The sequence below is a fragment of the Sorex fumeus genome, unplaced genomic scaffold (assembly GCF_029834395.1).
Source record: "Sorex fumeus unplaced genomic scaffold, SorFum_2.1 ptg000171l, whole genome shotgun sequence".
In the NCBI taxonomy this organism is placed as follows: Eukaryota; Metazoa; Chordata; class Mammalia; order Eulipotyphla; family Soricidae; genus Sorex; species Sorex fumeus.
This window is the reverse complement of record NW_026606228.1, coordinates 7,620,637-7,644,819: the sequence shown is the minus strand read 5'-3', so window position 1 is coordinate 7,644,819 and position 24,183 is coordinate 7,620,637. Positions and strand designations below refer to the sequence as shown.

The window sequence follows — 24,183 nt, the reverse complement described above, 5'->3', positions numbered from 1 at the left end:
CTCCCCTTCTCCCTGTACCTACCCATTTGTCCCTCTCTCCACTCTTTCTCCCTCTCCCCCTCACTTCGTCCTCTCTCTCTCTCTTTCTCTCTTCCTCCCTCCTTCCCATTTTTTCTCATATCATTTTTCCTCCTTTTCATACCCAGTTCTTGTCCATAGTGATCATTACCAATTATGTTGTCATAGTAGTCCCTCCTCTGTCATACCTGCATTCCCTACCCCTAAGCCCCCCATGACAAGCTTCCTCTTCGTGATGAGCTTTCTGCCATGGACATATCCTCCTGACCCTTATTTCTATTGTCTTTGGGTATTATTTGCATATTAGGTTGTTTCATGTTCTACAAATGAATGTGATCCCTCTCTTTCCGACCCTCTCCCTCTGACCCATTTCAGCCAGCATAATAGCCATGTCCATAAGTAAATTTTCACAGACTAATGATTACTTTAAAGCTAATGTTTCTTTATAATATTGACATACAGTTAAATTGACTTTTTAAAAAAGTTCATGAAACAGAGTTATTATCATTTTTACAGGATTTTGCAAGTGACTCACTAGAAATTGATTCGGATGAGTCTCAGGAATTGTTTGACTTGACCCAGGATTCAGAGTCACTGTCCCAAGATAACATCGCAGATGATATAGAAGGTTTGGGTTTTTTTTTTTCTTTTATCAAGTCCCCATCCCTCCACCAGTGCCCGTCATCCATCCCCATGGGTCCCAGCATCCCCCCCACCCTTATCCCCCCCCCCATCCCATCCTGCCTCTGTGGCAGGGTATTCCCCCCTGTTCTCTCTCTCTTCTTTTGGGTACTGTGTTTTGCAAGAGAGGCTTTGAGTGGCAATCATGTTTGGTCTATCGACTACCTTCAGCATGCTTCTCCCACCCTGGGAGGGCCCTCACAACACCATTCATTTGGTACTCTCTTCTCTATCTGAGCTTCCTTTTCACCTAGAGTCTGTGGCTGGCCTTCCATTCATGGAGCAAAATTCCTGGTACTAATCTCAGCCATTCCTGTGTGTCACTCTCCCTTTTTGTTGCTTTATGTTCCCCAGATGAATGCAATCTTTCTGTGTCTATCCCGCTCTTTCTGACTCATTTCGCTTAACATGATACTTTCCATGTAGTACCACTTGTATGTAAATTTCATAACTTCATCTTTTCTAACAGCTACATAGTACTCCATTGTGTAAATGTACCAAAGTTTCTTTAACCAGTCATCTGTTCTTGGGCACTCAGGTTTTTTCCAGATTCTGGCTATTGTAAAGAGTGCTGCAATGAACAAACAATTGCAGATGTCACTTCGACTATACCTTTTTGCCTCTCTGGGATATATTCCCAGGAGTGCTATAGCTGGGTCAAATGGCAGATCAAATTCTAATTTTTTGAGAGTCGTCCATACTGTTTTCCAAAAGGGTTGGACCAGCCGGCATTCCCACCAGCAGTGAAGGAGGGTTCCTTTCTCGCCACATCCGCGCCAGCACCGGTTGCTTTTGTTCTTGTGGATGTGGGCCAGTCTCTGTGGTGTGAAATGATATCTCATTGTGGTTTTGATCTGCATCTCTCTGATGATTAGTGATGTAGAGCATTTTCTCATGTGCCTTTTTGCCATTCGAATTTCTTCTTTGCGAAAGTTTCTGTTCATTTCCTCACCCCATTTTTTGATGGGGTTGGGTGATTTCTTCTTGTGGAGTTTAACCAGTACCTTGTATATCCTTGATATCAACCCCTTGTCGGATGTGTACTTGGTGAATATCCTTTCCCATTCTGTAGGCTGTCTTTGTATTTTGGTCAATGTTTCTTTTGAGGTGCAGAAGCTTCTTAGTTTAAGATAGTCCCATTTGTCTATCTCTGTTTTCACTTGCTCGGCCAGTGGCGTGACATCTTTGAAGATACCATTAGCTTCAATATCATGGAGAGTTTTGCCGACTTTGTCTTCAATAAACATTATGGATTCTGGTCTGATGTTGAGGTCATAAATCCATTTTGATCTTACTTTTGTGCATGGTGTTAGGCAGAAGGTTTGGTTTTTTATGTCTTTATAATAAACTTTATAATAAACTTGTTGAATACAAATAGAGAATGAGTTTCAATTTTTATTTTATACTTTCATGTTAAGTTTTTCATATGCTGTAAGATAGGAGCTTATAGTTCCTAAAAGCCCTTCTAGGTGATTTTATGTAAAATTGTATAGGATGTTTTGTATCTTATACATTAGCTAGCATGTACCCTTGAGCTCTTTCTCACTTAGAATCAGCCATGGACTGAAAAATCTTAATATAGTTTCTGTGAGTCGTGGATCTCCCTTGATATCCTAATACTGTGCTTTTAGAAAGAAGCTTCAGTTATTTGGAAGGTCATTAGTATGAGACTAATGAATGATTATTTATAATTGATTTCTTAATAGGATAGTGCCTTTCTGTTGGAATAAATGATATAGCTGTAGTAGTTAAATGTAATTATTTTTTAAAGTGGCTTTACTGAAGTAATAGTTAAAGTTAAATAATCAATACCAGTAAATTTCCATGAAATACAAACCTTCGATTTAATAATTTTTTTTGTATCGTATACCAAAGTTTTTTATTAATCTCATAAATTGATATGCCATGAAGAATTTTGGGAATTAACTACACCTGGAAGTGCTCAGTATTTACTCCTGGCTCTGCACCCAGTAATCACTCCTGGCAACATAGAAAATAAAAACAAATTATTGTTTTGGGGCACACCTGGCAATGTTTGAGGGAGCATGTGGTGCCAGAGTTTGAACCTGGGGCTCCAGCATGCAAAGCATGTACCCCAGCACTTGGAGCTAGCTCCTTGCTCCTCTTTGTAATTTTAATATACTTTATGTTGGGGCTGAGGATATAGATCAGCAGTAGAGCATTTGCTTTGCATCTGTGAAAATACATATCTCACATGTGTGGAAACCAGCACTGCTGATTGTCTGTTATTTTCAAGAGAACTTTGGTTTGGTTTAATTATAGACTAGCTCACTCGTTAGGCCAGGGAGATAGTACAATGAATAGTGCACTTACCTTAAATGCTGCCAGCAGGATCAATCTCCAACATCCATATGGTCCCCAAACCCCTCCAGGAGTGATCCTTGAGCTCATAGCCAGGAGTAAGCCCTGAGTACTGCTGGGTGCAGCCCCCAAAATTAAATATATTTGAACAAAATTTTGGGTAAATGTCTAATTAAAAAAACAATAAATGTGCAAGGGCGGAAAAGGTAAAAATGAGTTTCCTGACATGCCCATTCATATCCCATTAGACTGAACCATTAAGCTCTGGGCAGTATAATTGTTCTGGTCTTTGCTTGAGATATTTTTGGTCTGATTTCTTTCATGGTGTTTATTCATATTTTTAATTTGAAAGCTTCCTTAGAATTTTGTGGCATAAAAAGTTTATTTCATGAACTGATCAAATTATGCACAGTTCAAATTGTTTTAAAGTAGCTATTTGTGCTCTCTCTGCCTATTCCATCACATAATTTTTGTCATTATTTGCTCAGCTTACATATAATAATTGAATGCTATTATATTTAATTTAGCTCAAAAATATGTTTATTTGATTTAAACTGTAATATTATACTGCTCTGAGAGCAAACAGTATTACTCCCCAGAAACCAAAGATCAGTGAAGCTGTTACCCAAGTAAATGCTTCTGCCTCATTGTCTTTAAGTAGTTCTTCAGAGTCATCCTCTTGTGGTATGTTTTTAAAGAGTGAGTATTAAAAAAAGAGTATAAAGTCTATCATAGAAAAAAGAGAAATTATATTATTTGTAGTTTTGAAAGTATGATAAATTTATAAAGCTAAATTACCGGTTCTTTAGGATTTAACTAAGTGTAGGGGCAGAGAATGTGACTCTGGTAGAGGGCTTAGTTCGTCTGTTCGAGACCCTAGATTTGATCCTTAGCAGGAAAAAATTGCATAAGATTTTGACTTGTGACAGTTCTTAATTTATTTTAGATCCAGATAATGCATCATTTCATTTTACAACTGGAATACCTGTAAGAGCTTGTCCAAAGTGCAGTACCCACTTCACTCATTTTGAGACTCTGCAATTTCATATGAAGGTAAATCGCATCTAAAATTTGATTTTTTAAATAGTCACCAATCAGGTTGGAGGGATAGTACAGTGGGTAGGAACTTGCCTTGCATGTAGCCAATCTGGGTTTGATCCCTGGCACCCTTCCTGAACACCACCGGATATAGCCCAAAAGTAAAAAAATTGTCACCACATCTCTGAAAATTCTAAGACTTAACAAATAGTAAAAGGTTATTCGTCCAGATATTTAGATAAATCTTACTAGTAATTTCATATGGTCAGGAGTGGGATCCTATTTTCCTGCCAACAGTTATCTGGGTATTAACATTATCCACAGACCATATATAAAGGCAGACTTGCTATAGGCAGCTGACAAGAAGCACACATGTCTGTCCTAGAATGTACCAAGGCCAGACCATGTGATTTTGACATTTTGTGGCCCACAAGCCAGACATTCCCCACTTTTACCTTAAGTAAAATATTCATTTGGTCAGAGAGACAATATAGCAAGCAGGGTAACTACCTTGTATGTGGACAACCCAGATTTGATCCCCAGCACCCTATATGGTCCCCTGATCCCTAGCAGGAATGATCCCTGAGCACAGATGAGTAATCCATGAACACTGCCATTTGTGACCATTAAACAGAAAACAAGGGCCGGAGCAATAATACAGCGGGGAGGGTGTTTGCCTTGCACACGGCCAACCCGGGTTCAGTCCCTGGCATCCTATACGGTCCCCCAAGCACCGCCAGGAGTAATTCCTGAGTGCATGAGCCAGGAGTAACCCCTGAGCATCGCTGGGTATGACCCAAAAAGCAAAAAAAATAAAATACTCAGAAAACAAATTCGGGACCAGAGCAATAGTACAGTGGGTAGGGTATTTGCCTTGCATGCAGCTGACCCAGGTTGGATCACTGGCATCCAATATGGTTCCTGATCATCACCAGGAGTAATTCCTGAGTGCAGAACCAGGAGTAACCCCTGAGCATTGCTGTGTATGACCCAAAAAAAGCCCTGATCACTGCTAGGTGTGGCCCTCAAACAAAAAATTTTAAAAATAATAATTTTGCAGGAATTTAGGTGTGGAACACAGGTCTAACCCATGCAAAGCAAGAACACTACTTTATCCCTTAATCCTTAGAAAATTCTTGAGGATAGATCTTTTCTCTTTGTTTTATAGCTAAATGACATAGCTGAGATTCAACCTCCAATCCCTTTCAAAAGTCCCCGTAATCCCTTCAACCCAAAGTTAAATGGCTTAGGTACAGAAGATTGTTCTGGTTTAATGGCTTAATATGATTGCCTAACAATTTCAAAGCTGAGTTAAAAGCACAGTTCCCCAACATGTACTGAGATTTCGAGATTTCTTTTTTAAAGAAACCAGTGTTTCTTTTTGGGGGGGGGGTGTCTTGTTTTGTTTTGCTTTTTGGGTCACACCCAGCGATGCATAGGGGTTACTCCTGGCTCTGCGCTCAGGAATTACCCCTGGAGGTACTCAGGGGACCATATGAGATGCTGGGAGTCAAACCCAGGTTGGCTGTGTGCAAGGCAAATGCCCTACCTGCTGTGCTATTGCTCCACCCCGCAAGAAGCCAGTGTTTTAATGAATATTTTTTCAAATATATTTCCAGCAGCAATTTTAAATGAATTAGCTCCAGTTATAAATGTTGAATCTTTCGTTATCTAGTTTTTAAAGATATATATATATAAGACATAACATTTTTTCTCTTTCAGCATTGTTGCCCAGATATGATACATACAATTTTGGAAAGCGCTAACATAGATCTTACAGATACTGAAAATACAAACAAGACTAGCTCAGAAAAAGGAAAATTGATCATGCTAGTTAGTGACTTTTATTATGGCAGACATGAAGGAGCTGTTGATGATGAACCGAAGACTTTCACAACCTTTAAATGCTTCAGTTGCTCAAAAGTTCTTAAAAATAATATAAGGTATGTAAATACTCATTGTATGCTGTGAGCATAGATAGTGTATATTTTGCTCCTGTAATACTTTCTACTAAGAACAAAAGGCAGATTATCACGTTGTAATTTGGGTTTGGGGCCACACTCAGCAGTTCTCAGGGCTTATTGCCGACTCTGCACTTAGGAATGACTCCTGGCAGGCTTGGGGGACCATAAGAGATGCCAGGAATGGAATCTGGGTCAGCAGTGTGAAAGGCAAACTCCCGCCCCACTGTGCTATCATTCCAGCCCCCATGATGTAAACTTTTTTCTTTTCTGGCATTTTTAGAAGTTTCACACATAGCTCCACCCTGTATTTCAGATAATTTTAAAAAGGGAGAAATATATTTTACCCTGAGGAAAATTATTTTTTTTCTTATAGTTATCATTGAAATAGGAATCTTTGTGAGGTATTTAGAAAACACATTTTCGTTGCTTCTGGATCTCTTTCTAGCATATAAAACTACTTTATCAGGATGAGGGAGTGGACTCAAGTGGCAGAGCACACGTCTAACATAAGCAAGGCCCTGGGTCATCCTCAGCACCAGAGCTGGAGAGAGAGATAACTCAATGAACTCAACATATACTTTGCACGTAGGAGGTGCAAGTTAGGTCCTTGGCATCACAAGTTCCTCAGAACACCACTGTGGGTAGCCCTGTTAGCCCCTGCTCAGTATTCCTAGGCCGTTCACTGCCAAGACTGGCCTTTGGAGTCCCCAGCCTCTCCAGGTATGGTCGCCACAACAATTTTTTTAATCAACTTTTGGGCTGGAGCTATAGTACAGCGGGTCGGGCGTTTACCTTGCACACAGCTGACCCGGATTCAATCCTCAGCATCCGATCTGATCCCTGGAGCACCTCCAGGAGTTATTCCCGAGTACAAAGCCAGGAGTAACCCCCTGAGCATCACCGGGTCTGACCCAAAAAGCCAAAAAAAAAAATCAAGTTCTACACAGAGATGGTATGGAGGTTAAGGTGGTTGCCTTGCATGTCGCTGACCTGGATTCGATCTCCAGCACTGCATAATGGTCCCTTGACCACAGAACCAGGCTGTTTTGAGCATCACTAGATGTGGCCTCTGAAAAATAACCAACTTTAGAAAATCAAGACACAAAAACACTGCTAGTATTTTGTATTTAAAGCAGCTATAATGTATCATACATCTTCAGAGTCTTCCGAAGATTTCTGTCATGACCCTGTGGCTATTGGGTGATACAATTTCTTTCAAGTGTTTGATTTAAAACATGATTTTAAAATGTAAATAGTACTTTATGTATTGAAAAGCGTCCAGATACTTTTCTTTTGAGGGAGGGGAGGGTTTTTGAGCCACACCCACCAATGCTCAGGGATGATTCCTGGCTCTGCACTCAGAAATTAATTTTCGTGGACTTAGGGAGACCATGTGGGATGCCGGAGATTGAATCCGGGTCAGGCATGTACAAAGCAAGCACCCTACCCGTTGTACTATTGCTCTGGCCCCCAGCTTTTTTTCATCCTTTTGTGTGTTGCTGCAGATTGAACCCAGGTTCTCACAAATACAAATTTCTCTCTTTTTTTTCTTTTCTTTATTTTGCTTTTTGGGGGGTCATACCCAGAGATGGTCAGGGGTTACTCCTGGCTCTGCACTCAGGAATTATTCCTGGAGGTGCTCAAAGGACCATAAGGGATGTCCAGGATTGAAGCCAGGTTGGCAGCATGCAAGGCAGACTCCCTCCCTACCCACTGTACTACCACTCTGGCCCCTTCATTTTGCTTTTAGTTTTGGGGTCACACCTTGTGTTACTCAGGGATTACTCCCAGTTTAATGCTTAGGGCTTACTGTTCTCTGAAGCTTTTGGTTGAAAATGAGGTGCCAGGAAATTAAATCCATGCAGGATTTAATGAATGCAGGGAAGTGCTCAATCACTGAGCCACATTCCTGGCCCTTGTTTTGTTCTTTGAGTATGGACCTCCACAGAAGTTCTGGTGATCACCAGAGTTACACCTGGCAGTACTCTGGAGGCCATGCAGTTCCAGAGATTAGCTTGAAGCACTGTGCATGACAGGTATGTGCCCTGAGAGCTGTCTAACTTCTTGGTTCATTAACCAATTATTTTTAAACAAAGCTGCAAAAAAAACCCCATTTGCCAGCGTCTTAGTGGAAGTGGTTATTTAAAATAAAATGTTTGCTTTCCTAGTGGGTTTAGGTATTTGGAATTTTGAGTAGTAGAATGTTTTGGAGAAGGTGCTTAGGGACCTTGGAGGCTATTTTCAAGCAGTGCTTAGGGGCCCTGGGGTCCACTCCCACAATCAGTATTTAGTGAACCAAGACATGTGGTTCAGTGCCTGGACCTTTTGGTGTGGAGCAGTACTGGTGGGGTGAGCATGTGGCAAGGACTTTGAACTTGGTGTCTCCAGTGAACATAAAGCATGCTCCATTGACCACTATGCTATTGCTCAGCTGCATTTTTTTTTTGCTTTTTTTTTTTGGCTCACACCCAACATGCACTCAGGAATTAATCCTGGCAGTGCTTGGGGGACCATATGGGTTGCTAGGGATTGAACCCAGGTCAGCCGCATGCAAGGCAGACTCCCTACCTGCTGTACTATCGCTCCGGCCCGTCCCAGCTTTATTTTTAACATTGAGGTTCAGATACCTCTTTAAGGAGATTGACGACAATACAGTGTAAGGTTCTTGCTGTGCACACAGCTGACCCAAGTTTGATCACAAGTACCTTATTTGGTCACCCTAAGCCCTGCCAGGAATGATCCTGGAGCACAGAGCCAGGAGTAAGACCTGAGCACCACCAGTTGTGGCACCAGAAAAAAAAAAGATTCCCTCCCCCCCTCCCCCGTATCTTGTTTGAGATTTTTCTTGGTTGAGATTTTTCTTAGTTATAAATATGAATATATTTTTAAGTTTAAAATATACCAATTATTTTATTTTATAGGGTTGTTCACAATAATTTACTACATTCAATATTCCAACACCAATCCCACCACCATTACATCTTTCATCCACCATTATTTCTTATTTTCCCAGCCACCATCCAAGTCTGCCCCCAATAGCAGACCGTAAAAATTTATTTTGTATTGCTTGTTAGGAATAATTCTCTAAAAATGTTCAAAAAGTTTTCCTTAGGAGAAAGTGTGTGAAGATTGTTGTATCTCACCCTGGAGTCATTGAACCCTTGTATACGAGATTCTTAACATGTTCTAGCAGGTTGCATCCTTGTGTACTAATATTTTTAATTGCATTTTTGCTTGCCTTCTATCTTACATCCTATCCATTGTGTGCTACTCCTGGTACATCAGTGGTATAGAGTATTCACACTCCAAGAATTCTAAAATTTTAAAAAAGGTGATACCACTATAGTTAAATTTTTAACTGGATGGTGATTTAGGGGTCTGAGGCATCTCTGGAGCTTGTTGATCTCTTCTGAGATTTGTGAGTCTCTGGATCTCCGCGGGTTAATGAGCTTAGATTGTGAGAGAGGCAGTGTGTGGGTGTGACTGCCAGGTTCTGGAAAGAACAGGGGCATGGGGGTAGGTAGCCCATCCCTAACTCTGAGAGGACCTGGAGGAAATTTGAATATTTATGCCTAGTGATACTCATTTCTAGATTTATGAATCATATGAAGCACCATCTGGAACTGGAGAAGCAAAACAGTGAAAGCTGGGAAAACCACACCACGTGCCAGCACTGCTACCGCCAGTTTCCAACTCCTTTCCAGCTGCAGTGCCACATTGAGAGTACACATACTCCCCACGAGTTCTCAAGTAAGTCACCAGTTCATTGAAGCCCAGAACTTCATATTGAGGATTGAAACTCTAAGGAATCCTGGGTCAATTTGGTAGTGGAATAAGAGTCAGAAAGATATTTCTAAATTGCGGACAAAGTAGCTTTGTCCTTCAACCTTCACTGAAATCCCTCTTAGAAATAGAAACTTCTTTGACAGTGACTCATACATTCTGTGGGCAATATGAGAAAATGCCATGGCTTTTGTGTATGAAACCAGTAGTCTTCATTTACATTTTACTAAGAAAAGGAACACTTTTTCAGGAAGATGGGTTAAAGGACTGGGGTGCATGCTTTGTATGCAAGAGCCTCTGTTTTGAGCCCTGGTCTCCCATGTACTGCTGGGTGTGGCCAAAATCCCTAGAGAAAAGATATGGAAAAACAGTAAAAGCCAAGTATGGAGTGAGACCATAAGTAAACATAAGTTATTAGAATGGTATTAGGAGGTTATCAACTATAGAATTTTAGGAACCACCAGCACTACTGTAATTATTACTTCATATTGTTGGTATGGATGTATAAAATAGAATTATTATTTATATGTACTTAAAATGGTATATGCTTTTTCCTCATTTTAGCTATTTGCAAAATCTGTGAATTATCATTTGAAACGGAACATACTCTTTTACAACATATGAAGGACACTCATAAACCTGGTGAAATGCCATATGTTTGTCAGGTACACACATTTTGTCATTAGGTATTTGATATTTGTGCTATAGGATACATTTTATTTTTGGCTAAACATTGTTATCAAAATTTAAGACCCACTTAATGTAGTCAATCATAGTTGGCTTGGTTTAACTCACATAAGGGAGGGGGAGTTGGATTTGACCTGTGGGCCATAGACCTCAGTGCTAGATAAAAAGAATCCCCTGCTGAAAAAAGGCAGACATAGGACATAAAATAACAATAAAAATGCCTATGTCATTGCCCAAGTCTATTTGAAATGGAGAATACTCTTGTTTTATATAGCAGGATTTTTTTTTATGACAAGGGGTTAGAGTTTAGAATTTGAAGTTAATATAGGAAAAGATGTTGGGAATTCTATGTTTAGGAATATCTCCTTAAATTTTTTTTTTAGTTTTTTGGGTCACACCCGGTGATGCTCAGGGGTTACTCATGACTTTGCACTCAGGAATTACTGCAGGCAGTGCTCGGGGGACCATATGGGATGCTGGGAATCGAACCTGGGTCAGCCGCGTGCAAGACAAACGTCCTACCTGCTGTACTATCGCTCCAGCCCCTCCTTAAAGTTTAAAAGTAGTTTTCTGTTTCAAAGATTACTATATTACTTGCGGTGGTGGGATGCTTGGTTGTATAAGGCTGCAAGGCTGAGTTAGCAGTACATGATGTTTCTCTAAAATTACTTATCATTGCTACTCTGATGTAATCTCATGTCAGATGTTACACCACACTCTTTATATTTCTAGGTTTGCCAGTTTAGATCATCTACATTTTCTGATGTCGAAGCTCATTTCAGAGCATCCCATGAAAACACTAAGAACTTGCTCTGTCCTTTTTGCCTAAAAGTTAGTAGAATGGCAACTCCCTACATGAATCATTACATGAAGCACCAGGTAAGATTTAGCTTTTTTCTTTTTTTATTTTGTCTTTGTGAAATGGTATATACAGTTTATCTTCACTTTCTGTCATTGATTCATAGTCCTTAGAAACGGAATTTTAAGCAAAATAACATGTAATGAGAATAGTTTGACCACAGGCTAATTTTATAAACAAAGAGTTAAGTTCCTATGGCATGGTCCTGTCCTGTCCTCCCGTTGTTCATCGATTTGCTCAAGCGGGCCTAGTAACGTCTCCATCATTGTGAGACTTGTTGTTACTGTCTTTGGCATATCGAATACATCACAGGTAGCTTGCCAGACTCTGCTGTGCGGGAGAGATACTGTCGGTAGCTTGCCAGGCTCTCCGAGAGAGTCGGAGGAATCAAACTCGGACTGACCTGGCCGGCCGCGTGTAAGGCAAACGCCCTACTGCCGTGCTATCGCTCCAGCCCATCCTATAGCATATTTTGAAAATTTTATTATTACACCAAGATTTACCAAGTGATTCATAGTACGGTTGTTTCAGGTATTAAATGTTCCAACACTAATACCACCACCACAGTGTGTTCCTCCCTCCACCTATGTCCCCAGTTACCCATCTACCACCCCAGCCTGGCCCCTTGGAGGCACAAACAAATTTACTTCATATTGCTATTTACAGCACAAAGGCAAATGGAATTATCAAAGCTTAGATCAATAGGAGTCAAATTGTGTAATTGTTGTATCCTATACAATAGTGTTACTTAAGTCATTGAGGATCTACTGTGCTGGTTAGTGCTAGTTGAACCTTCTGTGTTATTGTTTGGGCTCATTGAGCTTGGTGGGCTTCTATGCCACTTTCCCATCAGATGTGCTGGTCTGACGCTGCTATGAAATGTGGAGATGTCGCATGGCTGCATGTGCTGCTGCTATCCAGAAGCTATAGATCTGGAGGGGCTGGAGCGATAGCACAGCGGTAGGGCATTTGCCTTGCACGCAGCCAACATGGCCGACCCGAGTTCGATTCCTCTGCCCCTCTCGGAGAGCCTGGCAAGCTACCGAGAGTATCTCGCCCGCACGGCAGAGCCTGGCAAGCTCCCCGCGACGTATTCGATATGCCAAACACAGTAACAACAAAGTCTCCAATGGAGACGTTACTGGGCCCGCTCGAGCAAATCGATGATCAACGGGAGGGCCTTTACTTTACTTACTTTACTTATAGCTCTGGAGCTGGTAGCCTGGCAGCTTGCTGGGGTTCAGTTGGGGCTTTGGGCCATGTCTATGTTGAGGGTGTTGGTGTGGCTGAGGGCTGCTATGCCTTCAGGCTGAAAGAGGAGTCAGCCCACCCCCATTCAGAAAAGGCCCCAGAGCTCTCAGCCTGGACCAGTCTACCCAGGAACATTGGTACCAGCAGGGGCCAGAGAAATAATACAGTGGGCAAGGCACTTGCCTTGCATGCTATTGACTGGGATGCTATCCCTGGCATCCTACATGGTCTCCAGCACACTACCAGGTGTCATTCCTGAGTACAGAGCCAGGAGTGACCTTGAGCATGGCCAGGTGTGGCAAAAAAAAAACAAACTGAAAATTGAATGAAGATTTGGTTAAGTTTGGTTAGTTGTGGAGCTGGGTCGTTTCTCTGCCATCAATATGACTGGTGTGGGAGTAGGGGTTGGGGTTGCTGAGTTTTACAGTGGCAGGGCTTGGGTGGGGACTCACCCCCCACACACCATTTCTAGAATCTCCTTGAGTTCTCAGCTTATAAGCTTGTCTTACTTGGGACATTCAGCTGCTCTTTGTTCTTTATTGAGATTAGCTACCTACAGCATATATCTGATCACAGAAACATCACTATACTTCTAAATAAAGACCCCCTCCAAAGACAAATAATTGAAATATGATTATTTAATCAAGTATTGTATTCTCATCAACTCACTAATTTTCTTACTCTTGATTGCATTATAAATGCCAATTCAGCATTGATGCTGCATTATTTTTAGCTTGACTCATTTGATAATCGTGAAATTAATTTGTACTTAATTGTGTAAAAATTATAAAAAATAGTTGTTCAGACACCTACAGGATCATCTATGTTACTGGGATAGTAACAGCATGCGTTCCCCCTTTTTTTCGGAGAGTTCTACAACTGGCAATACAAAGGGGTTACTCTTGGTTTTGCGCTCAGGAATTCCTCCTGGCAGTGTTCAGGGGATCATATGGGATACTAGGGATCTAACCAGTGTCAGGCGCATGCCAAGGTAAATGCCCTACCCACTGTACTCTCTCCAGTCTCAGCTTTTTTCAATTTTTGCTTTTTGAGACATAACTCAGGGTAATCAGAAACTGCTCTCGAATCTTTTTCAGGGTTCACTACCAACAGTGCTCGAGGCACCATGTGGTGCTGGGAATCAAACCTGGACCTCCTACATGCAAAGCATGTGCTCAGTCATTTGAGTCCCCAGCTTATGCTTACATTTTAAAAACCTTGGTAGTCTACCTCACCCTAAGAACTTCTGGCAGAATCTCTTCTATGGTTTCCCAGAAGTTTCATTTTGGGGCTGAAAAGATATGACAGCAAGTAGGGAACTTGGCTGATCCAAGTTCAATCCTCGGCATCCCATATGGTCTCCTGGGCACCATCAGGAATGATTTCTGAGTGTAGAGCCAGGACAACCTCTGAGCATCACCAAGTATGGCTCTAAAATAAAACAACAAACAACAACAAGCAAAAAAAAAAAGTTTATGGGGGAACATCTCTAGAAAAGCTTTAGGTTCCTAGGAATAATCTTGCTCTGTAGGCTTCACAATTCAGTGTTTGGGCCCTGAGATGTGGTGCTGCACAGGCCCAGCAGTGTCAGGGATTCAGATAGGGGCTGACTTGCAAGGTCTGCACTCCAGACCTTTGAGCTATCTCCCTGGCTTCCCAAACTCTATTCTATCAAATGTTAGTATATGTCCTGCTTAAAATTTGTTCTTGCAACAAGAGATGCAATAAATGGCTCAATTTACAGTTAGTCATTTTTAAATTTATTTCGGTTTAGGGGCCACACCCAGCGGTGCTTACTCTTGGCTCTGGGCTCAGGGATCATTCCTAGCAGATCAGGGGACCATATGGGATCCAGGGATCGAACCCAGATTTTCCCACATGCAAGGCAGGTGTCCTGCACACTGGACTATCTTTCCAACCCTATTTATTTGTGTATTTTTAAAGCAAGATTTTTCAGGGGCAGGAGAGATAGCTCAAAGTAATAGGATTCATGCCTAACATGTGCAAATGACTCACTCCAGCCCTTTGAGCTATATTCCCTGCCTGACACTGAGCTTTCCATGAACTAATATGAGATGTAAATGCCAGGACTGGAGAGATAGTACAGCAGGTAAGGTGCCTGCCTTGGACACCTCCAGGCAACCTGAATTTCATGCCCAGGACCATATATGTATGGTCCCTTGAGCACCACCAGGAGTGATCCCTGAGCACAGAAGGATGTGGCTGCCAACAACCAAATTTTAAAAAATGAATGTGCTCGAAGCCTTGAATCACATGGTACAGTTTATATAAATCACTTATGCAAAAGAATGTAATTACAGTTAAATATTTTCTTTTTTTCCTTTGGCTAAACTTTTGTTTGGGTGCCTCACCCGCAGTGCTCAGAGCTTTCTTCTGGCTCTGAGCTCAGAAATCACTCCTGGTGGGCTGGGATAACATATGGGAGGCAAGGGTCAAACCTGGGTCAGCCATGTGCAAGACAACCACCCTACCCTCTGTGCTACTGCTCCAGCCCCAGTTGCTTCTCTTCTGAGAATTAGAAAAATCTGCGGACAATAAAAAAAACACCCCAGAATCTGAACACTTAGCCTCTAGGGCATTTCCCTGACAAAAACAAAATAGAAAAACCACCTCATATGTTGCTGCAGTTAGGTACTAGGGGATTGATTAAACTTGTCCTGTGCAACTCCATTGGGAAAGGATTCTTAGAAACCGTTTCCTAGTATCCTCCAGACTCCACCCAAGGCACCTTTGAAAATTCTTTTCTTCTCTGTAGCCTTTTACTGTAATAAATCATAGATCACGAGTGGTAAAACTTCTAAGTCTTTCAGATCCTCTTCAGAAACATCAAATTTGTGGGGGCCGGAGGGAGAGAGGGAGAGAGAGAATGAGTGTACTTGGAGGTTGCTCCCCGTATTCTTTCAAAATCAAATTATTTATAATGGGAGATGATAAAAGACTATTTATTTCACTCTCTGGAACCAGAGAGACAGACTGACCAACTGACCAGTCTATCAGTTGATTTACCTGTGGGAGGCCTACATTCAATCCCCAGTATCACACAATTCCCAGGAAAATCACTGGGTTTGGCCACACACCTCTCCAACAAAATAAAGCCAAAAGATCATAATTACATTTTTACAGTTAGAATTCAGAGTATTTTCAGAGCCTGAGATTTTATGGTGGTAGAAATTATTTCTAATAGTATGTTTGTAAACTGTTTTGTATGTTTACACTGTTTGTAAACAGAAAAAAGGAGTTCATCGTTGTGCAAAATGTAGACTACAGTTTTTGACCTGCAAGGAGAAACTGGAGCATAAGAACCAGCATCGAACATTTATAAAGCCAAAAGAGCTTGAAGGATTGCCTTCTGGTACAAAAGTGAGTTTTTAATATATTGTCTTTTCATATTTTATATAAGGATAGAAATAAACTCCTGTCTGATTTTATCCAATGGTAAAGGTTTCTTCTGGTTATAACTAAAATTTTAATTTTAGCTTTTGTCATCCTAATACTACTTGGAAAACATTTTGTGAGAGCTGTTGCTTTTTTGAATAATACTTGGAAACCATTGGTTGTTTTTTTAAGTGATTGTTATATGCCAAACTGCAACATTCTCCTTTGTGGTAAGTGCAAGAAGATTAACTGTAGACTGAAGTCAGGGGCTTAATTCAACATTCTCTAGGCTTATTTTTGGCAGTTCCAGTTGGCAGCATGTGACGTGTCTGCTTCAGCTGCTAGACTCAAGTTCAGATATCATGTTTAATTTATTTTTGTTCCACTATCAGTCATAGTGACTTGAATGCCACAGTTAGCTCAAATTGGTGTTTCTATGTCTATTGTCCATTCTCAGTGAAGTTATTTCACTTCTGAATAACAGCGCTCTCTTCAGTGAGCTAACACACATCTGACTACAAACTTCATTTTCCCTGATGACCTTATATATGTGTTTTCTCTGATTCTCTTTTTGTTTGGGGGGCACATCGGGCAGTGCTCTGGGCTTAGTCCTGGCTCAGAGCTCAAGGGTCACTCATAGTGGACTTGGGGGAACATATCTGTTTAAACTTAAGGTACATACAATAATTGAAACGTCCAAGTTTTATATGGTAGCTCCCTTTAAGGAAATTTTGTATATTACTCTTTGTGGGGCCTTCATGGTAACCTTTGGAACCATAAATCCTGCCCAGTACGTCCTCAAGAAAGAGCAGGTTATATCTGCTAGAGTGCTATTTTACAGTACCTAAGAGAAATGCAGGCCTTTTCAGAGTTGTTATTTTAGGCTTATGAAAGCTTTTTAGTTCTATCAGGGCATATGATAGCACATCAATTTGTACAGGTTCATTAGTATTTGTGTCAATATGTAGCTGTCATAATGTTAAGCTATTTTATTAATGACAGTAAACTAATACCGAGGTGAATTTTATCTAATTGGGATGACCATTTAAAGCACATGGAAACTGATAGAAATTTGTATTTGGAATTTTCAAATTAACTATGGTTTTCTTTTTCTATTGAAGTATCATAACAGTAGTTGAGGTATTCATATACCATATAATTCACCTGTATTAAGTATAAAATTTAACAATGGCTTTTAGCATATTCACAAAAACGTGCAAACATCACTGCAGTGCTTTTCTTTTGGTTTTTGAACTATACTTGATGGTGCTCAGGACTTAACTCCTGGCTCTACATTCAGGGATCACTTCTGGCATATAGGATGCAAAGGATCAAGCCTGCGTCTGCTACATTTAAGAAAAGCACCCTATCTGCTGAATTACTGTTTTGGCCCCAGAAGTACTTTTAATTTTTTATGACTATATTTTTTGGCCACACAAGGTTGAGCTTAGTGCTTCCTCCTGGCTCTTTGCTCAGGGATCAGTTCTGGCAGGACTCGGTGGGACTATATGTGGTGCCAGGTATCAAACCTGGGTCCGCCACGTGCAAGGCAAGCACCCTAACTACTGTTCACTCACACTGGCTGTACTCTCTTTTTTCCCTGTGGCTTTGCATATACTGGAAATTTTATTTAAGTGGAGTCATTCATTATGTGATCATTCACAATCAGCTTCTTCCACTTAGTATAATGTTTCTTGAATTTGTCCATATTTAGTTGTATCAGTACTTAACTCATTCTTATGGCTGAATATTATTCCATTGTATGGATCAACTGTAATTCATCATTTGACAGGTATTTGACATGTTTCTGGTTTTTTCCTTTTATGAATAATGTGTCTGGCAAATTACATGTACAGGCATACCTTGGAGATATTATGGATTTGGTTTCAGGTCACTGCCATAAAGCAGCCATCATAATAAAGCAAGTTGCATAAATTGTCTGGTTTCCAATAGCATATAAAATTTCTGTGTATTAGGTCCAGAGAGATAATATAGGGGTTAGGATGCTTGCCTTACATCTTGTGAACCTGATTTGAATCCTTGACGCCACAGATGTTCCCCTAAGCACAGAGAAAGAATAGCCCCTGAGTATCTCCAGGTGTCGCTCCAACCCCTGCCCCAAAACAAAAGTTTCGTTTGAACTATACTGTAGTTTATTAAGTGTGCAGTAGCACTATGTCAGAAAAAAATGTACAAGTCTTACTTTAAAAGTATTTTGCATACAGGAGGCCAGGGTTCTATCTCCAGCACCACATGGTCATGAGAACAACCAGGAGCAACCCTGGAGTAAAAAATCAGGAATAATCCCTGAGCATCACTGGGTGTGGATGACCCCAAACACACAAAAAAATCCTTCAGTACAAAAAATGCTAACCATGGGGCTGGAGAGATAGCACAGCGGGTAGGGCATTTGCTTTGCACGCGGCCTACCCGGGTTCGATTCCCAGCATCCCATATGGTCCCCTGAGCACCGCCAGGATTAACTCCTGAGTGCAGAGCCAGGAGTAACCCCTGTGCACCACCAGGTGTGACCCAAAAAGCAAAAAAAATGCTAACCATGATCTGAGGTTATTTATTATTGACTATACTGACATTTAATAGTAGTGTGGTGATTACTTTTTTATGGTTCATGGGATAAAACTTAGGTCTCATGAGGCAGGCACCTCATCACTGAGTCACATTCCCAGCTAATGATTTTTTCTAAAACTATTTATTGCATGGCCAGAGCAATAGTACAGCAGGTAGGGAGCTTGTCTTGCACATGACTGACCCGGGTTCAATCGCCGGCATCCCATATGGTTCCCTGAGCATTGCCGGGTATGGCCCCAAAACCAAAACAGTAAAAAGTAAAACTACTTATTGCCTCTATTTCTTATAGGTTACCATTCGAGCTTCATTTGGATCTGTTCATTCAAGACCATCAACTACATCACCTCCCAGTAGTCCGAGTACTTCTTCTTTTCAGCTCCCAGCTCCGAAATCTAAAAGTGCAACTGCCAAAAGTTCTGCAAAATGTGCTGCCAGCAAATCTAAGGCTGGCAAAGCTAAAGTGAACAAAGCTAATGCCAGCAAAGCTAAGGCTAGCAAAGCTAAGGCCAGCAGAGCTAAGGTCCTCAAAGCTAAGGTCATTAAGGCTAAGGCTGTCAAGGCTAAGGCTGTCAGGGTTAAGGTTGGCAAGGCTAAGGCTGGCAAAGCTAAGGATATCAAAACTAAATCTGGCAAAGCCAAGGTAACCAAATATAAGATCAACCCGGATTGCCCATCTACATCTGCATCTGCTGCAGGTAAAGCTAGTGCAAGTAACGCAGTGCAAAGTGACATACAACAAAAAATCAGAACCGCTATCAGAAGACGGTATCGCAGGAGAAAGACTGCTATCACTGTAGCTATGAAGAATGTAAGGTAAAATCTTTTATTCTTGGTATACAGTATTAATTTCATCTTAACTATGAGAAGTTTGCTTTGTTAGAATTTATCGTATCACAAAACCTCCACAAATATTTATGAGATAATCTCTTACCTGGATAAAGGCCAAGGAGAGAATAAAAGGATACTGTATATAGCTGCTGAGCAGAGTTCATCGTTTATTCTGTTGTCCTTCTATGTTAATCTATATTTTACGCTTGTATCTTGTGATAATTGAATATATCATCATTTTTGCAGGGCAACATTATTAAATTTTTTACACTTAGCTTGTTTGGAAAAAATTTCCTAATTATAAGTATTTAAAATGTTAATTTAAATATTTTGGCATTGGTTAATAAAAGGCTTTCCCTTACTACCTTTGTTTTATATTTTTGTCATTTCTTTCTGTCTCCCATAAGGTGTAATCGGGGACTTCACAAGTGCATTGAATGTCATTCCAAAATAAAAGATTTTGCAGGCCACTTTTCAATATATATTCAGTGTAATTTTTGCAAATATAATACTAACTGCAACAAAGCCTTCGTAAATCATATGGTGAGGTAAGTTGACCATATATTATCAGAATTTTCATTCAAGATGTTTGATTTTTGAAAACAAAGTTGTAATGTTAGAAGCCAGGTTGTCACATCAAGGAGCTAATGGATTTCAAAATATTACACACTACTGTTTTCTAGCTCTATAATGAATCAGTAAGACATCAGTAAGACAAAAATTAAAATAGTACTTAGGCTAATCAATTTAGTATAGGAAAATTAATTTTTCTATGTCTTTTAAAAAGTGGTTATTTAAAATATTTTCAAGACATTTAGCAAACCCATACATGCAACAGCATGTTCCCCTCTTCAGAATAGTCACTTTGAGAGAGTCCAGATTTATCAAAGATGTGAAGAAAATTATTGATGCTCCCAAGTATACATGCTTTACTCTTTCCCTCCATCTTGCCCTTCCCTTTCTCTCATCTATTTGTTCATATTCACTGAAATAGGAGATTTCAAGTGAGGCTATAGTATACTTCAGTCATAATAATAGTTCTGAAATTCATTTTTCTACATCATTTTACATCGTGAGTACCTACTACGTAACTCTGTGTTAGAGAAAGACTGTAAAGCCCACATTATGTTCCTGTAAGCCTCACTCATAGGCACTTACTTTATTCCTGAGGGTGGGTTTGGTTTTGGTTTTGTTTTGTGGCCACACCCAGCAGTGCTCAGGGCTTTTTCCTAGCAATGCTCAGGGGACCATATGGGGTAAACTCAGGTTGGTCATGTGCAAGGCAAGAATCCTGCCTACAGTACTCTCTCTCTGGGCCCCGTATTGATTTTTTAAGCAGACAGAAAAGTTCATTTCTTTTAGGCCACCATAATAAGACTTCTATTTATGTTAACTTTCTGATTGTAGCCAATTGCCGTATTCAAGAATTGTCATACTTTAGTACTTCACTCATGAGATTTTTCTTTCCCATGGTGATCAATTTTACCTCAAGGTACCATGGCATATTTTTTTTTGCTTTTTGGGTCACACCCCGCAATGCACAGAGGTCACTCCTGGCTCTGCACACTCAGGAATTATCCCTGGCGGGGCTCTGGGGACCATGTGGGATGCTGAGACTCAAACATGGGTTGGCCACACTCAAGGCAAATGCCCTACTGTGCTATCACTCTAGCCCCATCCATGACAACTTTTAAGTCCAGCATTTCTCATTAACTCTGATGTGTGGCACCCATTCCTTACTGTTCTCCCATTTTACTTCATCATACATAGTATTTATTTGTTTTGATTTTCTTTTTAATGTAATTTTTAAATTTCTAATAATTTTATTAGATGAGATCTATTATAGTGCCTTATTACTTTATTCAAAAATATCAAAGTAAAATTAACCATATTTATTCTGTTCTGATGTAATATAAGTTACATGTTTGTTTTCTTTTGCTTTCCTTAAAGTTTTTGATATATGAAGTTTTTTAAATTTCTTTTCAAATTTTATTTTCCCTTTACACCTTATATAAACACTGGTTTACAAAGTTGTTCATGATGATTTGCTGCAGTCAGTATACCAACACAAATCACACCACTGTTGCACCTTCCCACCAGTATTATCTTCAGTTTTCCCAGCCACCCCTTAAGCCTACCTCATAGCAGGCCCTCGATAATTTATTTTATATTGCTTTCTGAAACATTGATCAAAAATTGTTTCTTTAGCAGAAAGTTAGTGAAGATTGTTTATCTTACCATATAACTATTAAGCCCTTTTGTAAGAAATTACTAAGATGTAATTACAGTTTAATCCATTTGTGTTGGTATTTTAATCGAGATTGGTCACCTTCTACAGTATATCCCATCCAATCTGGTGTGCTACTCCTGGTTTATCAGTGTTGCAGAGTTTGAGGTTTCACTCCAGGAAGTCCAGAATTTTTAGCAGGGTGATGCAGCTGGAGTTATATATAGTTGGCATTTGGGGGCATGTGTGTAACTTCCTGAGCTTCCGGAAGTGCAGGGAGATGTGGGGAGGTAGCCCATACCCGATTTCATGAAAGCCTGCAGATTTCTGTCACAAAACCTACATATCTTGAGTTTTTCAACAGATGAATTTTTGGATGAGGCTCATTCCAGGCAGTGGAGTCTGACCTGGAACATGGCAATTGGAGTGTGGAGATTTTTGTCTGCTGGGGCTCTGCTTGGTCGGGTGCTGGGCTCACTGGCCCCCCTGTGGAGTGCATCAAACAACTAATGTTTCGGAAGAATCTCTGCATCTTGTTGATCTTTCTCGAGATTTATTTATGAGTCAATATTTTGACTTCTATCGGACTTTCAGTTTTGACACTTCAGTTCAGCAGCACCAGTCCAACTTACTCGCCAGTCTCCCCCTTAAGTCATCTATTTTGAACATTGCTTCAATTTTTATTCTAGAATTCTTTTCATCTTTAGTCATCCTTATTCGTACTATCCTTGAATCCCCCATCCTTTTTAAGTTTTCTTCTATGCTTGGTTCTAGACGACTGTACTGCTGCTCATTGAATCCACTCTTGGAAAGGTTGTTAGTCATGTAGTAATAGTTCATATTTAACCTATCATCTATAACTTTTCTCTTTGTTTCATATTTTGGTGGCAATGCTCAGGGCATACTCCTGGCAGTACCAAGGTATTGCAACTAGGTTAGCCACACACAAGGCAAGTGCCCTGCTCATTGTACTCTCTCTTCGGCCCCTAACTCACTATTTTATTACCCTTTTCCCTTCAACTCTTAGTGCCTCCTTATATACCCTTTCTTTATACCCTTGCTGGGTACCTAAACTACTCTTAGAGGTTTTTTTGAGCCACACCTGGCATTGCTCAAGCCTTACTCTTTGTGGTGCTCAAGGGACCATTTCATATAGAGTGCTGGCGATTGAACCCAGTTCTGCCACGTGCAAGGCAAACACCCTATTATCACTCCTGCACCCACTCTGAGAGTTTTTTCTTTAACCTATCACCTGTAAATACTTCAATTTCAGTGCTGATTTTTCCTGATATCTATTCCTTCATCTATAACCATTTGATAGATGTTTTCACTTTTTTTTTCTTTTTGGGTCACACACGGCGATGCAAAGGGGTTACTCCTGGCTCTGCACTCAGGAATTACCCCTGTCGGTGCTCAGGGGACCATATGGGATGCTGGGAATTGAACCTGGGTCGGCTGCGTGCAAGGCAAACACTCTACCCGCTGTGCTATCACTCCAGCCCCCAATGTTTTCAATTTTGATATACTAGGATCTGTATGAAGCACAGATAGGGCCAGAGATAGAGGACAGGAGGTAAGACACTTACCTCGCACACAGCCAACCCCTGTTTAATCCCTGGCACTGCATATCATCTGAGCATGACGTAGCCTGTGCCACCCCCCAAAAGTTCCATATTAATATGTGTCTGGGATCTCAGATACTGTAACTCCAACATCCTTTTGACACTATTTTTCAAGGCCTCAGTTATATAATCATGGAACATCAATTGGAAATAATACACTTTTAGTGTTTGAAGCCTTTGAAGTTCTTTTTTGGGGGATGGGTCACAGCCAGTGATGCACTGGTGTTACTCCTGGCTCTGCACTCAGGAATTACCCCTGGCAATGCTCTGGACCATATGGGATGCTGGGAATGAGCCCCAGATCAGCCGCGTGCAAGACACACGCCCTACCTGCTGTACTATTGTTCCGGTACCCTGTGAAGTTCTTTTGATTTCTCACCATTTGCCATGGCATCTTTGAGAATCCAACCATCCTGCCTCCCAGTTACTGTGATAGTTCTGCATCCGTGCCATGGTTTGCTCTAAACCAGATTCCAGCCAATCTCCATAAATCACTCAGATGAATTTAACCTCTAATCCTTGTCAAACACGTGTCTGGCCCAAAAGGGCCTTAATTCTCCCCATGATTTATAATATATTGAATTAGAAAATTATTTTCAAGCCTTGGGTTAATTCTGTCCTCCTTTCTCCTGTTTTTAAATTCTTTTGTAGGACTTCCAGCCTCATTTAATCCTAGAACATTTGGATTGGTTTGAGACTTTGTTCATAACTACTTCCCAACTTTAGTGAGCCCAAAGGCTTCGTTGTGATCTCACACAACTCTCAGTACTTTCTATTCCCCTCCTAGAGAGCTGAAAGTACCCATTTCTTTTCTAAGGAACTTGCAGGTCTCTATTTCTGCATTTCCCGTAATTTAGTAGTGCATCATGTCCCTTGTTCCTACCCAGTGTGGACTTTGTGTCATAGACACAAACTCTA

The 24,183-nt window shown here is 40.6% G+C and overlaps 1 protein-coding gene across 1 annotated transcript in view; it reads left to right on the top strand.

The window, feature by feature from the left end:
- Nucleotides 1-24,183, top strand: part of ZNF280C (zinc finger protein 280C) — a 55,909-nt gene that overhangs the window by 25,052 nt on the left and 6,674 nt on the right. Inside the window, exons 6-14 of the mRNA XM_056107744.1 lie at nt 535-646; nt 3,968-4,074; nt 5,782-6,002; nt 9,616-9,773; nt 10,371-10,471; nt 11,226-11,372; nt 15,853-15,984; nt 18,878-19,401; nt 19,824-19,964. Of these exons, the coding sequence (XP_055963719.1) occupies nt 535-646; nt 3,968-4,074; nt 5,782-6,002; nt 9,616-9,773; nt 10,371-10,471; nt 11,226-11,372; nt 15,853-15,984; nt 18,878-19,401; nt 19,824-19,964 (1,643 nt within the window). The remainder of the gene's footprint in view (nt 1-534; nt 647-3,967; nt 4,075-5,781; nt 6,003-9,615; nt 9,774-10,370; nt 10,472-11,225; nt 11,373-15,852; nt 15,985-18,877; nt 19,402-19,823; nt 19,965-24,183) is intronic.